Source organism: Dipodomys merriami, unplaced genomic scaffold (assembly GCF_024711535.1).
Source record: "Dipodomys merriami isolate MVZ:Mamm:240054 unplaced genomic scaffold, mDipMer1.0.p SCAF_21, whole genome shotgun sequence".
NCBI lineage: Eukaryota > Metazoa > Chordata > Mammalia > Rodentia > Heteromyidae > Dipodomys > Dipodomys merriami.
The window spans coordinates 5,741,209-5,764,350 of record NW_027203493.1 but is presented as its reverse complement, the minus strand read 5'-3'; the positions used below and the strand labels follow the sequence as shown (position 1 = coordinate 5,764,350).

Below are 23,142 nucleotides of genomic sequence, written 5' to 3'. Positions count from 1 at the left end.
ACAATGTGATCTTCCAGGCTGACATCTGTGACATTATACTTTTGAAAAATGTGATATGGTTTAGAAATTTTAGCTGAAAAGTATAGGAATCCTTTTTATTTCCAAGTTGAATAACAATATAGCATGATAATAGTAAAAGACAACAACATGTATTTCTACCTGTACCCAGTGACTATTGATACTACTCTTGCAGTAAAATTTTACTTGCAGTAATATTTATTGCAAACAAATTTATATTCATCACTCAGTTGAGTGTTTACACATCTATTTTTCTGTTCCTCAATATGTCATTCCCTTTCTCATTTCAACGGATATAAGAACCTTAACATTTTCCCCCCACATTGGGGGTTCTAGACTTAACAAGATTTCAGTTATGTGAGTGGGAATGTTTTATTTTTGTCATTGTTCTTATATTTCTACTTCTTGTCTTAACTGGTGAGAAGCTACTCGTATAATCTAATAAGAAAAGAATGAGGAAATGCATCTGAAATAAAATACAATGAAGTGCTAAATGGAAATCTTCTGAGCCTTTACCAAAGTATGGAATTAAGCTCATCCAATTCTAGCCCTCTTCGATGAATTCAAGTTTGTCCAAAGAAATAACTAGTATCAAATAGTTATTATACAAACCATGTGTGTATAGTATGGTTTGGTAACAGCATGAATGGAGCTTTTTGATTTTAGATATGTAGGGTTGATATTCACAAATGAAACTTGAGAGATAAAATTATTACAATTAAACAATTAAATTAATAAAACTACCAAAAATTTCAGGGTAAAATTTGAAAAGCTTCAGGGAATGGACCTTAGGTGAAGCATACAACTTGGGTTACATTGAAATGAACAAAGAGTCAATACATGTGAGGCAGCAAACAACCACCTCAGTGACCACATATAGGGGAAAACTGGCATTAGAAGCCTGGTAGATTTCCTCCACCCTCTGTTATGGATTTGGTAACAGTTGACAAAAGACAAATGTGGCATGGAAGATCTGTCTCATGTTTGAAGAAATGAGACAATTTCTCACCAGAAGGAAGTCTAATTTGGGAATGGAAAATGTATTTGACATACAAGTCAAAGACAGGTTTTTGTCTCCTACAGACTTGTGAGGATGAGGCACCAGGATCATAGGCCCATCTTTGCTACTTCATGGACTGATAGGTAGCCTGGACTACATCAGTGAACCCTGCGTCAGCAACCAAAACCAACCAACCAAAATCAAAACAAAACAAGACTGCATTTAGCATGTACAAATGATATTTGATATAGATATACAATATAAAATGATTGCCGTGACCAGATTAATCAGGACACCCATAATCACATTTAGATAGTACATGTGCATATGTTGTGTGCATGTGTATGTATTTACATGTATAGATACCTAGCGTCTTAATCAGATTCTTTTTATTTCACCTCAGTATGAAGACATGCTTGTTTAGAAAGGAAATATGTGGGAAGCTGAAATAAAATTTCTATGGATCTTTACATACTCCATACATGGTGAACATTAATAATAATATATTATACAACATATATAATCATTTCTCCATGCTTTCCTAATTTCCACACTCTGAACTTACAAACAACATCTGTGGATTCATGAAGACTTCATTGGCAGATAGCTTGACCAGGTTTATTTTTGGATCATAAAGCTTAATAAGGTAAATATCCCTTATTGAATTTAGGATTATACAAAAATTAATGTTCCTTTATCTTTCTTTCATTAAGGTTTGTTCAGTTGATTGAGGCTGAACTTCATTCTATTTCTGGTTGCCCAGGTGTGTTCTACATATTTATTTTCCAAGTGCAGAAAATCGCAGTGCTAATTTACACTACCTTTGAGATCACATTCATGGATGTTCATTTTGCAACAGTACTGATAAAGCTAGGCATTACTACTACTAAGCTACAAAGTACTTTAATTCTGGAGCACCCAGACATGTTTGAGTTTCTTGAGTGCCCATCAATGACAAGGAGTATGCCATGGAGAGGGATGTGAATAAGCAGTTGTCCATTGCTAAGAAATATGTTTAACATAGTGACTCTATGAGATAGTATTCTAACAACTATCTAGATAATAAAGGTAGAAATGTTTTTGTTTGGTTCACTATTACATAAATTATTTGTTTCAACATTCAAAACCATGAAGAATACAAGTAAAGTCCTTTAAGTCAACAGGCAAAAGCAAGTCTTCAACCCTGAAGGGCTGGCAGTCAGTGTTGTGAGCTGCAGCCATGGATGCAATGTTCTTACTGTTTAGACTCTCTTACCAGTGCTGTGGAGAGTCTGTTTTCCTGATTTTTGGATATGTCCTTCCAACGCAGATATACTCAGAAGAAATTCTGAGGACTTATAAGTTCATGCAGTCACTGTGAGAAATGCAGGCACTCTTTGATACCATATACTTAATTGTTCTGAGAAAAATAGCAGTTTTACTACTTTGTCAGGGACAAAGATACACAGTGCTGTGTATATTTCTCAAGAGTCTTGTAGCTTACATTCTTCAAAGTAGAATTACTCTGGAGAAAAATTAACAATGTTACATATTATATATTTAAAAGGTTTCTCAATTTGTTTCAGTTTTTTTGGTACACATTGTATTGTTTATATTCCTTTTGCCATTTAACTAGTATGCTCTCAGAAGATCTACTCATTGTATACTTATGTGTGCAGATATGCTGTGCACACTAAAACCTAACCAGAAGAAATTGTCAAAATGTACAACTATTACATTAACCCAGAACCTTTCTCAATTGAACAGAATCTTAGAATATTTCCCCTTATATTTCTAGAAAAAAAGTCTCAAAGACACATAATGATGGATCCATTTGGGAAGAATTGACCTAAGATTCACATTAAAATGGAACAAATACCAGTATTGAAAGAAATACTGCACAGATAGCATATCATGGAAAATAGCCATGGGTTCTCAGGCAATGCTCATAACTAAATTACAACTTCTAATCCAGATCACCCGTGGCTTAAAAAAATCTTTCCAAATTTAGTTTTGTGAATGCATTAATAGGAGATTTCATTTTAAACATTCATTTCTCTAACTAATACTTGCATGCCCCTAATGCAAAATACAAGCATGGAAAGAGGCGGCACTGTTTATCTGCAATTTGTAGATGTGAGAACTCCAGTAATATATTTGCTTACATAAAAATAAGACTCAAGTTTGAGGCTCATGGTGAAGGCCATATACAACAGAAGGAAAGAGCCTTTGTCCACAGGAGTATCCTTGGAATGCATAATTGGTAACAGAATTATTTAAGTCCAGTGATCAGTAATAGCTCACTGAATATAGGAAAAATATTTGGTTCAAACATTGAAGGAATCATGATTTTCCAGTCATGCATTTCAACAAATTGTGTTTATCCTGCTGATTGAGTCATGTTTTCCTTTATCCTCTAGATGGATTTGTTTTCATCTATTTTTTAACTTGTTTTTGAACCTTATATGAAAAAGGAAAAGTGGTTACAGATCCAAAGCAAAGTTTAGATTCATTTAGAAGGGAATCCACAAGTTACAGTTGAAGGTAGGGGCTGGGACTAACTAAAGGCACCCTTGGTGTATAGGTAAAGAAGTGGAATGTTAAGACTGAGGGGAACATATGGAGGAAAGCTATCACTTTCTTTAAAACTTCCTTTTGTCTTTTTGCTATTCTACATATGGCTAAACTCCCAATCTGAATTCAAGACTGATAGTTCTGTTTTCTGTAAGGAGTTAATATCAGAATGCACTAGCACAGACATGTCCTTTCCCAAATAATCATTCAAACATCATCTACATATTCATTTCATTTGTATATCAAACAGCAATAAACTCAAGGCACAATCTCATGCATTACATATATATGTGTGTGTACTAATTTAACTAAATAGAAAATGTGGCTGTGATGATATGAGAATGAGCAGATTTGAGCAATAGGATAATCATGATAAAGAGTAGTTCCTTATGAAGGATATGCTCTTCACACATTTGTCCACTACCTTCTGCTGACCTCTTCCTCATAGACACCAGAATAACAGTGTAGGAGATCAGCAAGATGACAAAACTCCCCAGACTGATGGTACCACTGTTGCCTGTCACAACACCACTAATGATGTGTGTGTCTGTGCAGGCAAGTTTCAGCACAGGATGGATATCACAAAAGTAGTGATTGATCTCATTGGGTCCACAAAAGGGCAGTTGAACCCCATGTAAACTATATTCTAACTGTTATGAATTGCATAATATAAGGTTTTAATTTCTTGGTTTTAATGGATAGATAATTTTTCTGAACATATCAAGGGTTGTCTAAAGGAATATTGTCATCATTTTAGGCCTTTGGCATCTTTGTTGAAGAGTAGATGGTCTTATGTGAATGGGTTTATTTATGATACCTTCATTTTATTGTTATATGTGTATATTGTGATGAGAGGAGATGTAATGTTTGGTGTAGTATTTTTGTAATACATTTTAAAGACAACGAGTTTCATCCTTGAGCTTGCTTTGTTCTCATTGCTGCAATTTCTCTGCTTTTATTATTTTTCTTTTTGCATTAAAAATCATTAGAAATTTAGTATTGAACTTTTCAGTAGATCGCTTTGAATAGTAGAAAACTTTAACAATATTAATTCTTTTAATTCATATTTTATTTGAATCTTTATTTTCTTCAAGCACTATCTCATGGTTTTGAATATATAATTTCACATTCTAAAGCATTTAGAATTTCAAACAAAGTTTCACACACATATCATGTACATAAAATGTACAAATATCTGTACAGATGTATGAATTATATCCTTAAAAAGCAGAAATAACTTGATTTCTTCCTTTGTCACTGTGATATCTTTTATTTATTGACTGAAGCTCTTTACTTCTGGAGATTTGTAAGATATGTAGGGGGTTATTATAAACTCCTCATTTCACCATATGTAAAAACTCTAAAAAGCGCCTGGTATGGTAGTTCAGGCCTATGATCTTAGCCACTAGGAAGACTTAGATTGGAAGAACCAAATCTTGAGGCCAGTTTGAACAAAATGTCATAATAGTCCATCTCACCAGAAGCAGCTCAGGGTATTATTATGTGTTTATGTTCCAAGATATGGAAGGAAGCAGAAAAGGAAAACTAGGAGAAATTACAGTCTATAAGTTGAACCCAAGGGAGCAGGGAGAAACCTATTTCAAAATCATCAGTGCATATGGGGCTAGAGCTGTGGTTCAGTGTAGATAGAGCATCTGCTAGGAGACAGGAGGTTCTATATACCAATTGCAACACTGACAGAAATAAAAAAAAATATATTCTAGTGGCTATTATATCTATGTGTCTTTGGGAATCTTTATTCTGACTGTCTTAATCTCTTCTGTTGCTTTCTCAGAGAAATCTCAGTCAAACCACAATGAGCACCCTGACCTTCCAGTTAGAAGGGCTACCATCAAAAAGCCAAACAAAAGTAACAGATACTGAAGAGTGTACTACTCCATATTACCTGTCCCATTGGAAACAAACAACTAAATTAAATGTGTGTGGTAATGTAAATGTGAAAGGAGAAATCGATAAAGTGAATGAAATCCCCCACCAAATTTCATAATCAGAATCCTGGCAGCAAAACATTCTCTAAATCACGTAAGAGGGTCTCATGTAAGCTGCTTTGGTCTAGTGGAACCAGTGGAAGTCAGAATTGCACGTAGGGCCTGAAGCAGTGTGTATTAAATAGAAATAAAGGAAATAAAAGGAAAAAGAATTAAGGAAACTATTAGTGTATATATAAGTATGCGTCTCTACTAAATCAGAAAATTATATACATAGTAGAAGGAATTGAAACCCAGTGGATAGTCAGAAATGATGAGGAAAGTGGAATTGAATCACTGTATTTGATTCTGGTGCCCTTTATCTTGTATATACATTTTTTTTTCCAATTTGAAAAGGGGAAGGGAAATAACAAAATGCGGAAATAAAGGTATAGGTAGAACCATTGTAACAATGAGATGTATAAGATACTATATTGAAAACGTAATTTACAACTTTGGGGAGAGGGAGGGAGTAGCTGGGGAGGGGAGGATGGAAGGGATGGTAGGAGAAAAACAAAGGAGGAAGTAACAATGTTCAATAGGAAATGTGGTCATTACCTTACTCATGTTACTTTAAACCCTCTGTGCAGTATTTTTACAATAAAAATATATAAAAACAGAACATAGGATAAATTAAAAAATTCCAAATAAATACATCAACAATGAACACACAGTAACTTCAGAAACACTTACAAATAAATCTAGTTGTACATAGATGACTACCAAAATGAAAATTGCGAAATACTGAAAAAAATGAAGAAATTGTCCTCTTGTATTCAATACTGGGTAGAATTAGCATTATGTAAATGACTGTATTCTCCCAAAGTAAAGCACAGCTTAAATGCAATGTCTTCACAAATTTTGATATTATCTTTCACAAAACATAAAACTCTTAGAATTCACATGAAATCATTCAATACCTTATAGTTACATAAAAACCAAGCAACCCAAGAAATATCTGATGAAATATAAAAATATGTGATGTCAAATTATACTACAGAGATACAGTAACAAAAACAGTGTGGTATTTGCATAAAAAATAGATGTTGAAAATGGATAGAATATATGACCCAGGAATAAATCAATGCATTAACAGACATATCATTCTTGGAAAGATGCTGAAATATAAGATGTCTGTTTCAATTGGTCCCATGGTTTCCCTTATTTGCAATATCTAGTATATGTCTGAGTCAAGCAGAAAAGTTCAGATAATATGAGGTTAGGGTAGTGAACCCTAAGTTATGTATTCAATCATTTTTTCTTTCATGTGATTGTTTTTCATGCATTTATAAGATTATTTCTTTGTTGCTTTGTATTTCCCTCCCCCACAGTATAACCCCTGCTTTCACTGTGTTTGATGTCGGTATAATTTGTGGAGGGGAAGGGGAAAAACAAGTCGTTTAAATATGGATACAGGTGGACCCGTTGCAACAATGAGAAGTACAAGTTGTTATGTTGAAAACGAACATTACAACTTTGGTGGGGGGAGCGGGGCGGATTAGGTGGGGAGCCCTGAAGGGCTGGTGGAGGCTGGGAAGGGATGGGAAGGGGAAACAGGAGGAGGCTACAATGCTTGATAAGAAATGTACTCATTATCTTGCTCATGTAATTGTAACCCCTATGTACAGAATTTTCACAATAAAAAATAAGTAAAAATTCAAAAAATGTATATTGTTGAAATTTTTAAAAAAAGATGTCTATTACAACAAAGTTTACTGGGAAAACTGGATATCTACATGTATATGACTGAAACTAGATCCCTGTGTCTCATCATATACAAAAATCAATCCAAAATGCACAGAGAACTTAATGTAAAATATGAGATTTAGAAACTACTAGAGGGAAAAATAGGAAAACATTTCAAGATAGAATCACTGATTACTTTTTCCCCAATAGAATACCAGTCACACTGAGAGCAAGCTCATGCCTGTAATCCTAGCTACTCAGGAGGCTGAGATCTGAGGATAGCGGTTCAAAGCCAGCCTGGGCAGAAAAGTCCATGAGACACTTATCTCCTATAAACCACTAGAAAACTGGAAGTGGTGCTGTGGCTCAAGCAGTAGAGCCCTCGCTTTGAGCTAAAGAGTACACAGACAGCACCCAGGCCCAGAATTCAAGCCCCATGACCAACCAAAAAAAAAAAAAATGAATGCCGGTCACTTAGGATATAAGAGAAAGAATTAATTAATGGATTACATCAGATTTATAAGATTGTACATATACCACAGAAAAGAAGAAGTCTACAAAATGAAAACAAATATATGCAAACAATTAACCAGAAAGGAGAATATAATCTGGCAAAATTAGTATGAATTCAAAAAAGTAAAAAACAAAAGATATTAATAAATGCAAATAGAAGGTTCTGGAAAAATGGCGGAGGAGAAGCTGGAGCCTAAGCAAGCTATTACATAGAAAGCAGTTATAGAGTTCCAGTGAACAGTCCTAAGCCAGAGAATCACATCAAGTGTGCCATCACAGGACAGAGAGTTAGGCAAGAGAGCGAAAAACCAGGCAAGGGGACAGATCTGAGCTCTTGCCAGCAGCTGCTGCTGGGGTGGCAGCAGAGGTGGCAGCGGCCTTAATGCCATACCTGAAACATAGAGAGTTGGGGGTGAAGGAGCCAGACACGGCGGGCAAGCAGATTCTACTCAACACCAGCAAGAACCAACAAGGAGCAGACATCTTCATCCTGCAGTTCTCAGACCAGAGAAAACCCAGGAACCAAGACTCGAGGTGAGTAGAAGCCTGAAGCCCTCACTCCTTCTCAGGGAGCAGAGGAGGGAAGGCCACCCCTCCCTCCCCCCAGTACCGGAGTTCTCCATCTTGGTGGAGCTGCTAGCTCCAATTCAGGCCTTGGAATAAAAGGAGTCATTTAGCAGATCACAAGAACTTAATGGTGTGATCTGCCAGACTCAGCTCCACCCAGGGAAAAGTCACCCAGTTCGGGCACCAGCCCTAGGAAGTCTTTCTTCACTGGGTAATCAGAGCCAAAGGCTGCCCCTCCCTTTAGCAGACTGGACAATCAATTGAAAATCAGTAAACAGAAACCCTTGTAGTGGCTCTAGGCTGGGCTCTGTGAGCTTCTCACAAACCAGCCCCAAGGAAAAGCTACTGTTTGCTGAAAGGCCTCAACTCTATCCAGAACCTAGCCTCATCACAGCCTCTCCAAACGAGGAAAAAGCCATCTCCCTGTTTTGTGATACTCAAAGCAGACCCCCCCCCCCAATTGAACTAAATAGGGAGGAGGATCACAAAATCCTGGGTAAAGCAGAGCATTTTTCTGCCTGTCCAAACAAACTGACTTAAGAAACCAACCAAGCCACAGGACCACAGGCAGACCAGAGACTCCAACCAGAGGCTGATTACAGACACAAGGGACATACAGGATTATTCCCAAACCTCCCAAAAAATCAGAGAACTTTTTTTCTTCTTCTTCTTTTCTTTATACCTTTTATTAAAATTTTTTTTTCTTTTCTAAAACTTTTTTTAATTTTTAATTTTTACCTTTTTTGAAAAAAGTTGTTTTCTAGCAACTTTTATTTCCCTTTATAATATTTATTTTGGGGATACATGCGTGTGTGCGTTTTTCTTTCTTTTTTCCTTAAATTTTTCTTTTTGTGTTCTGCTTAGCTGGAATAAACTTCTGATCTTTTTTTTCTTTCTTCCTTACCTTCTCAACTTTTCTTCTCGTTTGTTCTTCTTTATGGGAATTAATTGTTGTTCTGCACATCCTCAGATAAACCCGTAGTTGACTGTTAGACCCTATCCCACATTGTGTACACACTCAACCCACAAATTTATTACTCATTCAAAACCTCTGAGACTTAAATTCCTTAATAGCAGTACTACCTCTTTATACCTATATAATATTTTAAGTATTTTTATTTTTAAGTTTTTCACATCTTCTTCATATCCCTCCCTTCTCTCATTATTTTCATGTTCTTTGAATAGTTTGTTGTTGATTCTGCATATTTTAATTTTAATTTTTCTATTTTTTCTGGTCTCTTTGTTTTCCTTTCTCTTTCTTCTTCGTTTTTCTCTCTCTACTTTCATCCTATTCAACCTAATTCCTGCTTTGAGATTAGGACTTAGTTAAGGTAACTCTCCCTGTACCTTCCCACATCACTCTATTCCTATTTTTTACCCAGAACTCTCCCTAAGCCTAATAAGTTCTGGTTTACCAAATTCTTCTTTGCGGTTCATAGCCCATTAATATATAGTTGTTGGATGTTGAATAGAGGTATCTGTTGAACCAGATTGTATCTGCAGACTATTGACTGTGCAAATTCAGACTTTGGTTGATGCTTGCCTTAAGTTAGTGTTCTAGCACAAAACTGGTGTTATTTTCATCCCAAATGGGCAGAGTAAACCGGAAAAACACAAGAAAAATGGCAAGTCGGGGTATCTCCACTCCCACTCATGATAATCAGGGGACAGAACAGATAATGAATAACCCAGAGGAGAGTCCCCAAATAGCGCTACAAACACTACTGGCAAACATGATAAATGAAAAGATTGAAAACATACAAAGAACTCTGTATGAGTGTGATAGGGAGAGAGAGGAGGCAAACAAAAGGTCAATGCAGGAAAAGATTGAAAACCTACAAAGGACTCTGTATGAGCCAGAGAGGGAGAGAGAGGAGGCAATCCAAAAGTTTATACAGGAATATCATGAGCATGAGGAAGCTACTCAAAAACTGATACAGGATTTGCATGAGCAGCTTGAGAATACTCAAAGAGAAAGGCAGGAATGGCGTGAACAGGCTGAGAATACTCAAAGAGAACTACAGGAATGGAATGAACAGGAGGAGGCTAAGCAAAGAGTAATACAGGATTTGAGAGAGCAGGATGAGAATACACAAAGATCACTAAAGGCATTCATGGGATCCATTAACACAAAGAACTGAAGGAAGTTAGGGAGACCACAAAGGGAATGCTGAATGGAACCCAACAGAAGGAATGGGAGTCCTTGGAAACCATAACCAATCAACTAAGTGATTTGAGAATAAACACTGAACACCAAATTAAGGAAGCAAAGAAATTCATACAAGATCTAGCACAAAGCTTCAACAAAGACTTTGAAGCCATCAAAGCTAACCAACTAGAAGGAAAAGAAATAAAAAAAAAAAAGTAGAAAGTCTTGACAGCAGGTTAGACCATGCAGAAGATCGAATCTCAGGGACTGAAGACTGCGTAGATATTATAGAAAAAGAACATACAACCATCCAAGACAAGTCCAAGAAATATGATAGATCTATCCAACACCTGGAAGACACCATCAGAAGGCCTAATCTAAGGATAATGGGTGTAGAGGAGCACCTAGAAACAGAAGTTAATGGTCTAGGAAATTTGTTTAACAGGATCCTAGCAGAGAACTTCCCAAACATGCAAAAAGATAGGCTTATTCAAATACAAGAAGCTTTTAGAACCCAAAATAGACCAGATCAGCATAGGACATCGCACTGTCACATTATAATCCACACAGGATCAACTCAGACCAAGGAAAAGATCCTTAAAGCTGTGAAGGAGAAAAGATTAATCACCTATAAAGGGAAACCAATTAGAATCACCTCAGATTTCTCAGCAGAGACAATCAAAGCAAGAAGAGCCTGGAATGATGTATGCCAAGCCCTAAAAACAACCAACTATCAACCAAGAGTACTGTACCCAGCTAAACTCTACTTCATAACTAAAGGCCAAATAAAAATCTGCCATACCAAAGAAAAATTGAAACAATAAATCTCCACCAAACCAGCCCTACAAAACATTCTTAAAGATGTCCTACACATAGAAAACCAACAAGACCACAACAAAGGCCAAGAAACAACACCCAAACTGAGAATCCAAGAACCATAGGAAGAACCCAGTTTTCACAACCCCCAAGATGGTGGATAACATGGCAGGAACCCCCAAATACCTCTCAGTCCTATTTCTTAACATTAACGGACTTAACTCTCCAAATAAGCGACATAGACTGCCTAGTTGGATTAAAAAACAAGATCCTTCTATCTGCTGCCTTTAGGAGTCACATCTTGCTCGTAAAAACAAACACATTTTCAATGTTAAAGGCTGGATCAAAATCTACCAAGCAAATGGCCCCCATAAACAGGCGGGAGTTGCAATCCTAATATCAGATAAAATAGACTTCAAATTAAAATTCGTGAAGAGAGATAAAGAAGATCACTACATACTAATTAAGGAACCTCTCCTTCAGGAGGATATTACAATTCTAAATATCTATTCGCCAAAGAATGGAGAACCCAAATTTTTCCAAGAAACACTACTTTCCCTCAAATCCCTCATAAATCCAAATATAGTAATTGTTGGGGATTTTAACACACCACTGTCCCCAGTAGATAGATCAACTCGGCAAAAACTCAACAGAGAAAACACAGATCTAAACAGCTGTATAGATCAACTAGATTTAACAGACATCTACAAAATATTTCACCCAGCGGCATCAGAATACCGGTTTTTCTCAGCAGCATATGGAACATTTTCTAAAATAGACCACATTTTAGGCCACAAAGCAAACTTGTCCAAATTCAGAAACATTGCTGTTATACCTTCCATTATTGCTGACCACAAGGGAATAAAATTAGAACTCAACACCAAAAGTCACCAAAGAAAGTCCAGTAAAACTTGGAGGCTGAACAACACACTGCTGAATCACGAGTGGGTCATGGGAGAGATTAGAAAGGAAATTCAAATGTTCATGCTATTCAACAAAAATGAACACACAAATTACCAGCTCCTCTGGGACACAGCAAAGGCAGTACTCAGAGGCAAGTTTATAGTTCTGAGCTCCTACATCAACAAATTGGAGAGATCTGAAACCAAAAACTTAATGACACATCTAAATGTCCTTGAAAAAGAGCAGCAAAATAAACCCCAATCCAGTAGACAGAAAGAAATAATTTAAATTAAATCAGAATTAAATGAATTAGAATCCAAAAAAACTATAGAAAGAATCAACAAAATAGTTGGTTCTTCAAAAAAATTAACAAAATTGACAGACCCTTAGCAAATCTTATCAGAAAAAGAAGAGATCACGCCCAAAATAATAAACTCAGAGATGAGAATGGAAACATGACCACAGAAACAACCAAGATTCAGAACATTATAAGGGAATACTTCTCAAAACTTTATGCTAATAAGTTTGAGAACTTGACAGAAATGGACCTTTTCCTAGCAAATATTGACATGCCAAAACTAAACCAAGATGAGTTAAACCATCTTAACAGGCCCATATCAAGCATTGAAATAGAAACAGCAATAAGAGACCTCCCAGCTAAGAAAAGTCCAGGATCAGATGGTTTTACAGGAGAATTCTACAAGGCCTTTAAAGCAGAGCTCACAACAATACTCCTCCAACACTTGAATGAAATTGAAAGAGAAAGTTCACTACCGAACACATTCTATGAATCCATCATAACCATCATCCCAAAACCAGGCAGGGACTCATCAAAGAAAGAGATAAAACACATTAAATCAGAATTTTAAAAAATTATCCAGATTTTTAAAAAATTATCCATAGTAGAATACTAAAGTGAGCAGAATAAAAGAACTGGAATTTGTGAAAATTCAGGCTCTTCTAAAATCAATTTGATGGATACGGCATATCAATATGGCTGTTATTCTACTTGCATGTATGTCATGGGTAAGAAGAAGAAATTACAGAGAACATTGGTTTATTCAGTGGAACAGGACAATAGCAATAAGAAAAATAAAAAATAACAGCCAGACACCCAGGAATGTTTCATCAGTTTATTGCAGCAAGATTTATATACAGAAAACTACCAGTGGGAAACTTTATCAAAATTTATGCCCAAATGGGATCCTCTCTATAACAGATGGGGTTGTTATATACTAAGCAAAATGGAGTAAATTCTCTATTCAGGTTCTAAAATACTGTCCAAAGCTCTTAGTAAGATAAAGATGGCACCTCATACAGGCATACATAGCATTCAAGAGAAAAGTAAATTCCAACGAACGCTCTCATTCCTCTGCCCTCCAATATACTGACATTATCTAGAAAATGACATCTTTCCATGGGCTTAAATTTCTAGCATACCTGGGAAAGATTGATTCAGAAGAAAAACTAAAAGAAGAAATGTTTAATTTTTGTCCAAAAATGTAATAAGCCAAATGAAAACGTATGGAATATAGGAAGAGCTTGAATTGGAAGTATATATTTCAGAGTAAGCTATCACCAAAATATCCCATTTATTATTCTCATTCTCTCTCTGTTACTTGCTTAGCCTTACTTACATGATTAGCCTCCTGCAAATTCTCTTGTTCACCTGTGTCCCCAACAATGTACTCTCATGAAACAATCCAACTAGTCCTCTTAGTATTTCAATTCCCTTCTGTAGAGTGTTGTCCTGTCTTACAATCAATAAATTCAATCGTCATATCTTCCTCTAAGAGACCCATGATGACCTTGGTCTAGGCTTCACTTCAAAACTCCTTTCTTACCCTTCTTCAAATTCATTTTGCTCTTGGGCTGGGAAGTTGGCTCAGTGGTAGAGCGCCTGCCTTGCATGCATGAGGCCCTGGGTTCGATTCTTCAGCACCACATAAGCAGAAAAGAAAGCCGGAAGTGGTGCTGTGGCTCAAGTGTTAGAGTGCTAGCCTGGAGCTGAAGAGCTGAGGGACAGCACCCAGGCCCATAGGTCAGGCCCCACAACTGGACCAGAAAAAAAATTCATTTTGCTCTGTTGTTCTTGATTTTCCTCAAAAATGCAATTTTCTACCTCCTTACTTTCACTTGTGTTTTTGTATTGCTCATTTCAAAGATCAAGAAGCTATTTACCTCTTGAAATTATAGAACTATTGTAGAAAACTATATATTTTAGATTGAATCTTCATGTATGTTCATTAATTGAAGATCACAAAGATAGGTGGTACAAAGTCTGTGCCACCACACTGGTAATCCTTGCACTAGGGATGTTGAAATAGATGGCTGAGTCTGAGGCCAGGTTCAGTTGCCTCAATAACATACAAACAAAAACACAACCTATATATATTATGACACGATGTTCATATGGATTTTACTAGGCCACAGATTATGTAATAATGTATGAGAGAGGTCGGATGAACAGAAGATGAGGGGAGGGGTGGCCTGGGAGCCACCATTCATTATCTCTCCTCTACTCATCCTGATAGAAAGACACAGCTTTGAGGTTCTAGAATGGTCATGCACTTCCTTTGAACATGTCTTAGATGTCTCTGTGACACTTAGCACTTGCAACTTGCTTGATTCTCTTCTTAATTTTCAAAGATATAGAACCTCTCCCAGGGAAGTCTCTAAACGGCTACGTTAACATGACATACACTTGTAAATCCCTCACAACTAAATCAAGAGACTTTATTTAAAAAAAACCTGAAGCTAAAATAATGTATTTGCTTGGTGTTACACTACAATATAATTAATATGGTTTCAAAAGCAAATGTAGTATGTGGGTAGAAAGACTCAGTGACTAAGAAAGATCACTGCTAGGTGTCTGGGTTATGAGGATATTGTATGACTTGATGGAAGATTTCTAGGGATCACATTCTATAACTCATGACAGTGCATTTATGTGTATGTGGAATGTTTTGCCTATGTGTGATGCTTGACAGTAATTTTATTAATTTACATTGACTCCATGGTGATACGGCATCTCTCATTCCATCCAGGAGATTCTGGCCATCTAGTATAATTGTGTTGCTTATATTTATTATGTAAGGCCTGGATGCTAATATATTATTAACAATATACAAAAATTACCATTGTGTTCAAAACTGATTTTCAAATAGTGCTTAGATCTTAAAGTGAATTTTGGGAAGCAGAATGAATTGGCTGGCTTTCTTAATCACTCAACTAAAAGAATGACTAGCTGTGATAAAAAGACAAAGAACACTTCTCCAAAGCTATTTATGATGTAATCATAAAATCCATGAATGTGTTTAATTTACACAATAAAAACAGATTGAGATTATGATGGAATCAAGTTTGCTAATCAGGTGAGCACAATACCAAGGTGTGTCCCAGCATGATCCAGCTGTGCCCAAGGAATTACACTGGAAGATGGAGGCTACAGATTCATAGAGAGATTTATGGCTTTGAAGATAGAGGAAAATAGCCACAGGAAATGGGCAGCCTTGAAAATGTGAAAGAATCAAGGAAACAAGTTTATCCCTAGGGAACTGCAGTGATGCAGTGTTCTAGTGACATTTTTGGTGTTGTATGAGACAAAAAGACGATGGATAAAGATAGAAAGGAAAAAGTTGAAAAGCAGAAAAAAGGAAAAGAAAGGAGGTAATAGAAATAGAAAAGGGAAAAGCTCAGAACAAGTCAGCTATTTATAGTACAAATATAAGTATATTAGGGACAACATAATTAATTTTAAAAATATGTGTCATCAATAAACCTCACTCCTCTTGGCAGAAATCAACACAAACACTCAGCTAAGGAAGGCAGAATTCCAATAGAAATGTTGAATAGACACTTTCTGCTCAAATAGAATTTTTAAGAGTAAAACAATTAAAATAGAACAATTACAATTAATAGTAAGTAAGCAGATATTGTCCTATAAACATATTATTTAATATGCATATGAGCAACACATTAATTCAAGGATCTAAGAATATAATCATGAAATAATTTCCCCAAATTGCAAAAAATCACTTTAGGTTAGGGTTATGATATGCTTGTTGTTTCAGTTTTCCTAGTAAACTTCTATTTATTTATTTATTTATTTATTTTTAAATTCAACAAACATTGGAAATTAAAGCCCATTGTTAGGCTTGCAATTTGGTTTAGACTTTGAACAAAGACTTTTGGGAAAAAGCTATCCCTAAGGTCATTACCAGTTTGTTTGGTTTTCTTTAAGTAGATGTATACGAAAGAGGAAAATGGGCATTTATTGTCAAAGGTACACTGAAATTGTGAATTACAGGAGGTAAGACAATACACAACAAAGTCTGTGTACTAGCTGTCTGTGAGTTGAGCTTACCAGAGATTGTGTGGGGCTAAATTATTCACACAATTCCTCAGGCATCATTCTAACTTCATTTTAGATAGCTGTTCTCACATTATCCAAAGAAGAAGGAAAAATAAATTTTAAGCCCTGGAAAATAATGGTGAGAATGTTTATTTTTCTAAAAGTAATCCTGCATATTTGTGGGAAAGTGAATGCAATCAAGTTGCCAAATGTTGTATACTTGTAAAACAATTGCAATGCAATCATTTTTTGAAGATAGGAGAAAATGAGATTATTAAGAAGATAGAATAGCCAAGGTTGGTGGTTCATAGTTTTAATCCTAGGAACTATGATGGTGGTAGAGTGTTGTCCTTGGTAAAAAAAGCTCAGAGACAGTGTCCAGGTTCTTGAGTTAAAGCCCTAGGATCAGCACACAAGAAAAAGATAAAAAAGTGCATATATATATATATATATATATATATATATATATATATATATACATATATATGGATCATGAGATAGGGTAGCTTGAAGTTCAAGAAGAAAATTCCAATGTTTTAAAGTACAGCTTTTTATGATCACATGTGAAATGGTGAGAATGTGGAAGAAGAAATCATTGTGACAGGTCTTGATTGAAGGAAATAAATTTTCCTGTAGTTCATTGTGCTTTAGAAAATAATGGAAAAAGTGCCTATTTTGACTAAATGCTTACTTCTGGAGGAGAATCATAAAAATCCATAATAATTGCTGAATCTGTTATGAATAAACCTTCCTTAAATTAAAGGGATTTTCCAATTGAAAATTCAATTCTCCAATTTCCAATTTTTTTAATAAGTAAGAAAAGGATCCTGTGAATGTTAAAATAGAAATATGCATGATTCTAACCAAGAATTACAGATTTTTATTACCATCATAGCCATTATTATTTTCATGGGTTTGTAATACACCAGAAAAAGCAGATGTGTGTGACCTCTCTATCAACTGTTATTTGTAGACTAAATAAAAATATAGACCTTTACTTCCCTAGATTCTAGATATTGAGACACATAGTTGCTGCAAATGACTAAACCTGAAAGCCAAGGTTACAGCTTTAAAAGCAATGGATTGTCAAGCAATATGTTTTCAGGAGGGCAATGTACAATAAACACATTTACATTCATAGCTTGTTTTGATGAGGAACTCGAAAAGTCCCTTTAATTATAGCTATTGCACATGAACTTTCCTCTAAAGTATATAGCAATCTAGAGTGCCCTAAATTTCACCAGTGAACATTCAGGCATTTAAATCACACATTTTTATTCCTAAAATCTTTCTAGCTGTAATTTAATGGCCATTCTCCTGCCCCTTGCCCGAAATATAATCCAGCCAAATCCTAACAGCTTCCATGAAACTGGATGTAGAAAGGATATAGAAAGAAGTGTTCACCTTGAAGGGACGAGTGTTTCTGTTTTTGTGTTCCAACAAATGGATCAATGACAAATACCATTGCAAATAACTCTGGGCATCCTACAGTGTGCTAAATTTGAAGATGAAGTAATTATGTGAGAATTCACTCCCCCTTTCTTTCTGTAAAAGAATTTTTAAATCACCTCATATTATATTATTTGTGCCTCTCTTTCAGGATTTTCCTCTAGTGCATGTTTACAGAATGGTCTCCTTTCATGACAGAGGTGATTGCCAAGGAATCAAGGGATAATTCAAACTTCTGTCTTTCACAAAAGAATAAAGGAGTCTCTCTGAAGTTGAAAGAGTTATCCAGGTTACTACACCATTATTTCAGAGTTGTATTTTATGCTTTATGTGATATAAGTCTTGTTTTTTTTTTCCTTATGTTTTTTAACTATGGGAACTTAAAATCAGACAGAGGGTCACACATTTATTTATATAGGATCTGAATTTGATAAGGACAAGAACCTACCAAACTTTCTAGCTCTTAGCTTTTAGAAGACTCTTTAGCTGTGGTGGATATCAGCCCCAGTAACATTCAGAAGGGAAAAAGGTGAGAATACAAATTTTCACTTCTACACCAAAGAAAAAGCAAATGTTTTCTTTTTAGCTGTATTTTTTTGTCTTTTCTTGGTGCTGGGGATGGAATCCAGGACATTGCTCTTGCTAGGCAAGAGCTTTGCCACTGAGCTACATCTCAGCCCATCAAATGTTTCGTATATACAAACATATTCCCCAACACATTGTTGTTACAAATTTAAGTAGGGAGTCCCTTATACAAAACACAGAGGAAAGGTTTTAGAGAAACACTGGTGAGAAGAACGCAGGGGATTTGGTTTATCTCCCTGGGCTTCACCTCCTCATTTCAAGTAAAGAAATGGTATATAACAGGGATATATGATCATCAAAATAGAAGCATTTTAATTTCCTTGAGCAATTTCTCAACCAAGCCGCAAGGCTCAAGTCTTTTCCATTTTCAACCACCAGAATTACAGGCTTGTTTCAAGTTAGAAATAACTTCTGACAATCCATTTTCATGTGTCCTTCAGGTCATCTCTTTGACTCCCTGTAACATGACCTCATGGACTTACTCCATGGAAACAGCAAACAATGTAACAGAATTCATTTTCTGGGGTCTTTCCCAGAACCCGGAGGTTGAAGCAGTTTGTTTCCTGGTGTTTTCCTTTTTCTACACAGTCATTCTTCTGGGAAACTCCGTCATCATGTTGACAGTGTGTCTGGGTCACTTATTTAAGTCACCCATGTATTTCTTCCTCTTTTTCTTGTCTTTTGTGGACATTTGTTATTCATCTGTCACAGCACCCAAAATGATTAATGATCTGTTAGTAAAAACGAAAACTATCTCGTATGGGGGGTGCATGATGCAAGTCTTTGGAGTCCATTTCTTTGGTTGTACTGAGATTTTCATTCTGACTGTCATGGCCTATGATCGGTATGTGGCTATCTGTAAACCTCTACACTATATGACCATTATGGACCGGCAGAAATGCAATAAGATGCTACTGGGCACCTGGGTGGGTGGTTTCTTACACTCCATCATCCAGGTGGCTCTTGTAGTTCAACTCCCCTTTTGTGGTCCCAATGAGATCGATCACTACTTTTGTGATGTCCATCCTGTGCTGAAACTTGCCTGCACAGACACCTATGTAGTTGGTGCTGTAGTGACAGCCAACAGTGGTACCATTACGCTGGGTAGTTTTGTCATCTTGCTGATCTCCTACACTGTCATTCTGGTGTCTCTGAGGAAGCAGTCAGCAGAAGGTAGGCGCAAAGCTCTCTCTACCTGTGGCTCTCATATTGCTGTGGTCATCATCTTTTTTGGCCCCTGTACTTTTATGTACATGAGGCCGGACACTACCTTCTCAGAGGATAAGATGGTGGCTGTGTTTTACACCATTATCACTCCTGTGTTAAATCCTCTGATTTACACTCTGAGAAATGCAGAAGTGAAGAATGCAATGAAGAAACTGTGGAGGAGGAAGGTTTTCTGGGATGCTAATGGTAAATAACTGGGAGTAGTCATTTAAGCTGGATAATGGTCAATTAACTTGATTCAATTAACTTCAGTTAACTTCTGTATGGCACAGACAGTAACAACTGCCTCCCAGAATTTGTAGCAGAAAAGTAATGAAATGATAAAATAATCTACACAAAAATTATGATTACCATTATCTCTATACTCTTCATTAAGGATTTCTTGTAACCTGTATAAAAGAGAAAATGCTGGTATACAGAATCTCAAACATGATGTTTCTGTTCTCCTCAAATTTGAGTGTTTCATTATTTTTATTCTGAAGAGCTAATTGTGTTATGAAGTATCTAAGTGTGTTTTCAGTGTTTAGAAATGTGGTTGGAATATACTGTGCTCTTCATAGGTATGTTATGTATAGATGAGAACACATGAAACGCAACACATTTGTGATAATGCACTCATATGTATTCCTCAAAATCAAGTTGATGAATGGAATGTTAATAGTGGAATATGATCAGACTTGTGCATAAAATATCAGTAAAATAACAAAGATTTGGCAGGTGAAAGACCAGTTTTCATCCTTGGGCTTCTGGGAAAGGTTTTCTACTATGTAATAATTATATATATATTTTCAAACTATGGAAAGAGTACATTGATTGACCTCTTTGTTTCTTTTTTACATGTGTAATATGCAATGGATATATGTCTGATATTGGACAAGTATTGCCTGTGTAAATAATTCTGTTGGTAAAACATTTTTATTTCACCAGGAGCAACAATCTGTGATTTGCGGTTACAATTACATGGGCAAGAAAATGATTACATTACTTATCAAGCATTGTTGCCTCCTCCTTTGTTTCCCCTTCCTATCCCTTTCCATTTCTCAGTTCCCCCCTTCCCCCTCTCCCTACTTACTCCACCCATCCCTCTCCCAGCACAGTTGTAAACTTCATTTTTTTGACATAGTGTCTTGTACATCTCATTGTTGCAACAGGTCCACCTGTATCTCTGTTTAAACCACTTGTTTTTTCCCTTCCCCTCCATAAATTATACCAACATCAAATACAGTGAAAGAAGGGGTTATACCGTGGGGGAAGGACATACAAAGCAACAAAGAACTCATCTTATAAATTTGTTAGAAACAACTGCATGAAAGAAAAAAACATTTGAATCCTTATCTTGGGGTTCATTTCACCTAACATCAACTTATCTGACCTTTTCTGCTTGTCTCGCACATATATTAGTTAGTACAAATAAGGGAAACCATGGGGCCTATGTTTCTTTGGGCCTGGCTTACTTCACTTAATATAATTTTTCCCAGTTTTTCCATTTTCTAACAAATGGGGCCATGTCATTCTTTCTGATGGAGGCATAGAATTCCATTGGGTATATATACCACATTTTCTTTTATAGTCAAGTTGTTTCATTTTCTTTAATTCAAGTACAATTTCTTTGCTAATACCTGTACCTGGAATTGTGTTTATGGTTAGAAAATAAGTATAAACATTATTCCTTGAAACAACACTATTGTTCAGAAATAAAATTTGTCAGTCATGCTACCACATAATCAAAAGGAAATAATGAAAAGCCACAAGAAATATGAGCAAGAAATTGTCATCCTATTATACATTTTATCTTAGAATCAAAAAGTTCATTCTAGTTCATTTTTGGGTCCTTCTATGATTCCATTTGATTAATTTTTTATTGTTATGGTACAGGTGATTTACAGAGGGGATACAGTTACATAAATCAGATAATGGGTTCACTTTTTTTTGAACAATGTCACCTCTTCCTTTGTTCTCTTTGTTTTTCCCTCCCACTTCTCCCCCAAGTTGTATAATTCATTGTCAACATAGTATCTAGTGAGTATCACTGCTACGTTGGTTTACCCTTTGTAGGATATATCTGTGCTTCTGTTTCGCTCCCGGAAACAAATACATTTATATACAAGACAAGAATTACAGAAAACAAAAACAGCAGCAAAGGAGAAAAAGAAATTTTAAAAAACCCTAATGTTTCTATTTCTTGGAGTTCATCTCAATAAACATCATTTTGTATTTATACTATCATATGCGCATAGCTATTGAGCCTTTGTGATCCTAGCCTAAGAATATCCTCCTTTGGCCTGACTGTGTGAATGTCTAGAGTCTTGTATAATTTATCATATCCAAGTGTATTTCTTTGTCTTTTACTATCCAATGTGTTTACTTGTAGATTTATAGGCACGTTCTAGTTACAACAAATGATAGAAACCATGAAACCTATATTACTTTATGTTTGGTTTTTTTGCTTAATACATTTTTTCCAAGTCTTCTCATTTCCTTATGAATGGTACAATATCATTCTTTCTGATAGAAGCGTAAAAGTCCAGGATATAAATATATAAAATTACTTTGATCCATTCATTCACTGAGGGTCATCTCGGTTGACTCCATACCTTGGCCATAGTAAATAATGCTGCAATAAACATGGTTGTGCTACCGGATTTAGTTCTGCTTGGTATGTGGAAATTTGTGTAAATTCCCAGGAGCAGAATTGCTGGGTCATAGGGAAGCTCCGTTTAGTCTTTTGAGAAACCTCCATATTGCTTTCCAGAGTGGTTGAACAATTTTACACTCCTACCAACAGTATAGTGGTATTCCCTTTTGGCCACATCCCCACCTGAATCTGTCACTGATACTTTTCTTCATAATGGCCATTCTATGGTGGGGTGAAATCTCAATGGTGTTTTGATTTGCATTTCTTTCATGGCCAGATATGTTGAACATATGACTATTGACCATTCTTACTTTTTCTTCTGAGAAGTCTCTAAGGCTTTAGCCCGTTTGTGAATTGGGTTGCTGTTTCTTTGAGGGTTTATTTTTTTGTGGGTTTTATTTACTGAACTGTAAGTATGTTTTAGATGTGAAGCCTTTGTCTGATGAATAACCAGTAAAAATCATCTCTAAATCTGTGGGCTTTCTATTTATCTTGCTAGCTATCCTTTGCCATACAAAAACTTTTCAGTTTGATGCAACCACATATATCCAGTCGTACAAAGCCATAGTAACAAGAAACAGCTTGGTACTGGCACAAGATTAGGCCTGAGGAACAATTGAATAGAAGAGCCAGAAATGAACCCATAGACTTATAGTCACCTAATACTTAAAAAGGGAGACAAAAATCATAGGTTCAAAG

At 35.9% G+C, this 23,142-nt stretch overlaps 1 protein-coding gene across 1 annotated transcript; it reads left to right on the top strand.

Annotated features, from left to right (window-relative positions):
- Positions 1-19,045: 19,045 nt before the first annotated feature.
- LOC138833687 (olfactory receptor 4S2-like) lies at positions 19,046-20,002 on the top strand. The gene has a single exon (XM_070031976.1). The coding sequence runs from the start codon at positions 19,046-19,048 to the stop codon at positions 20,000-20,002; it is 957 nt and encodes a 318-aa protein (XP_069888077.1).
- Positions 20,003-23,142: the final 3,140 nt, after the last annotated feature.

Coding starts and splice junctions, on each gene's coding strand:
- LOC138833687 (XM_070031976.1), top strand. CDS start 19,046: ATGACCTCATGGACTTACTCCATGGAAACAGCAAACAATGTAACAGAA.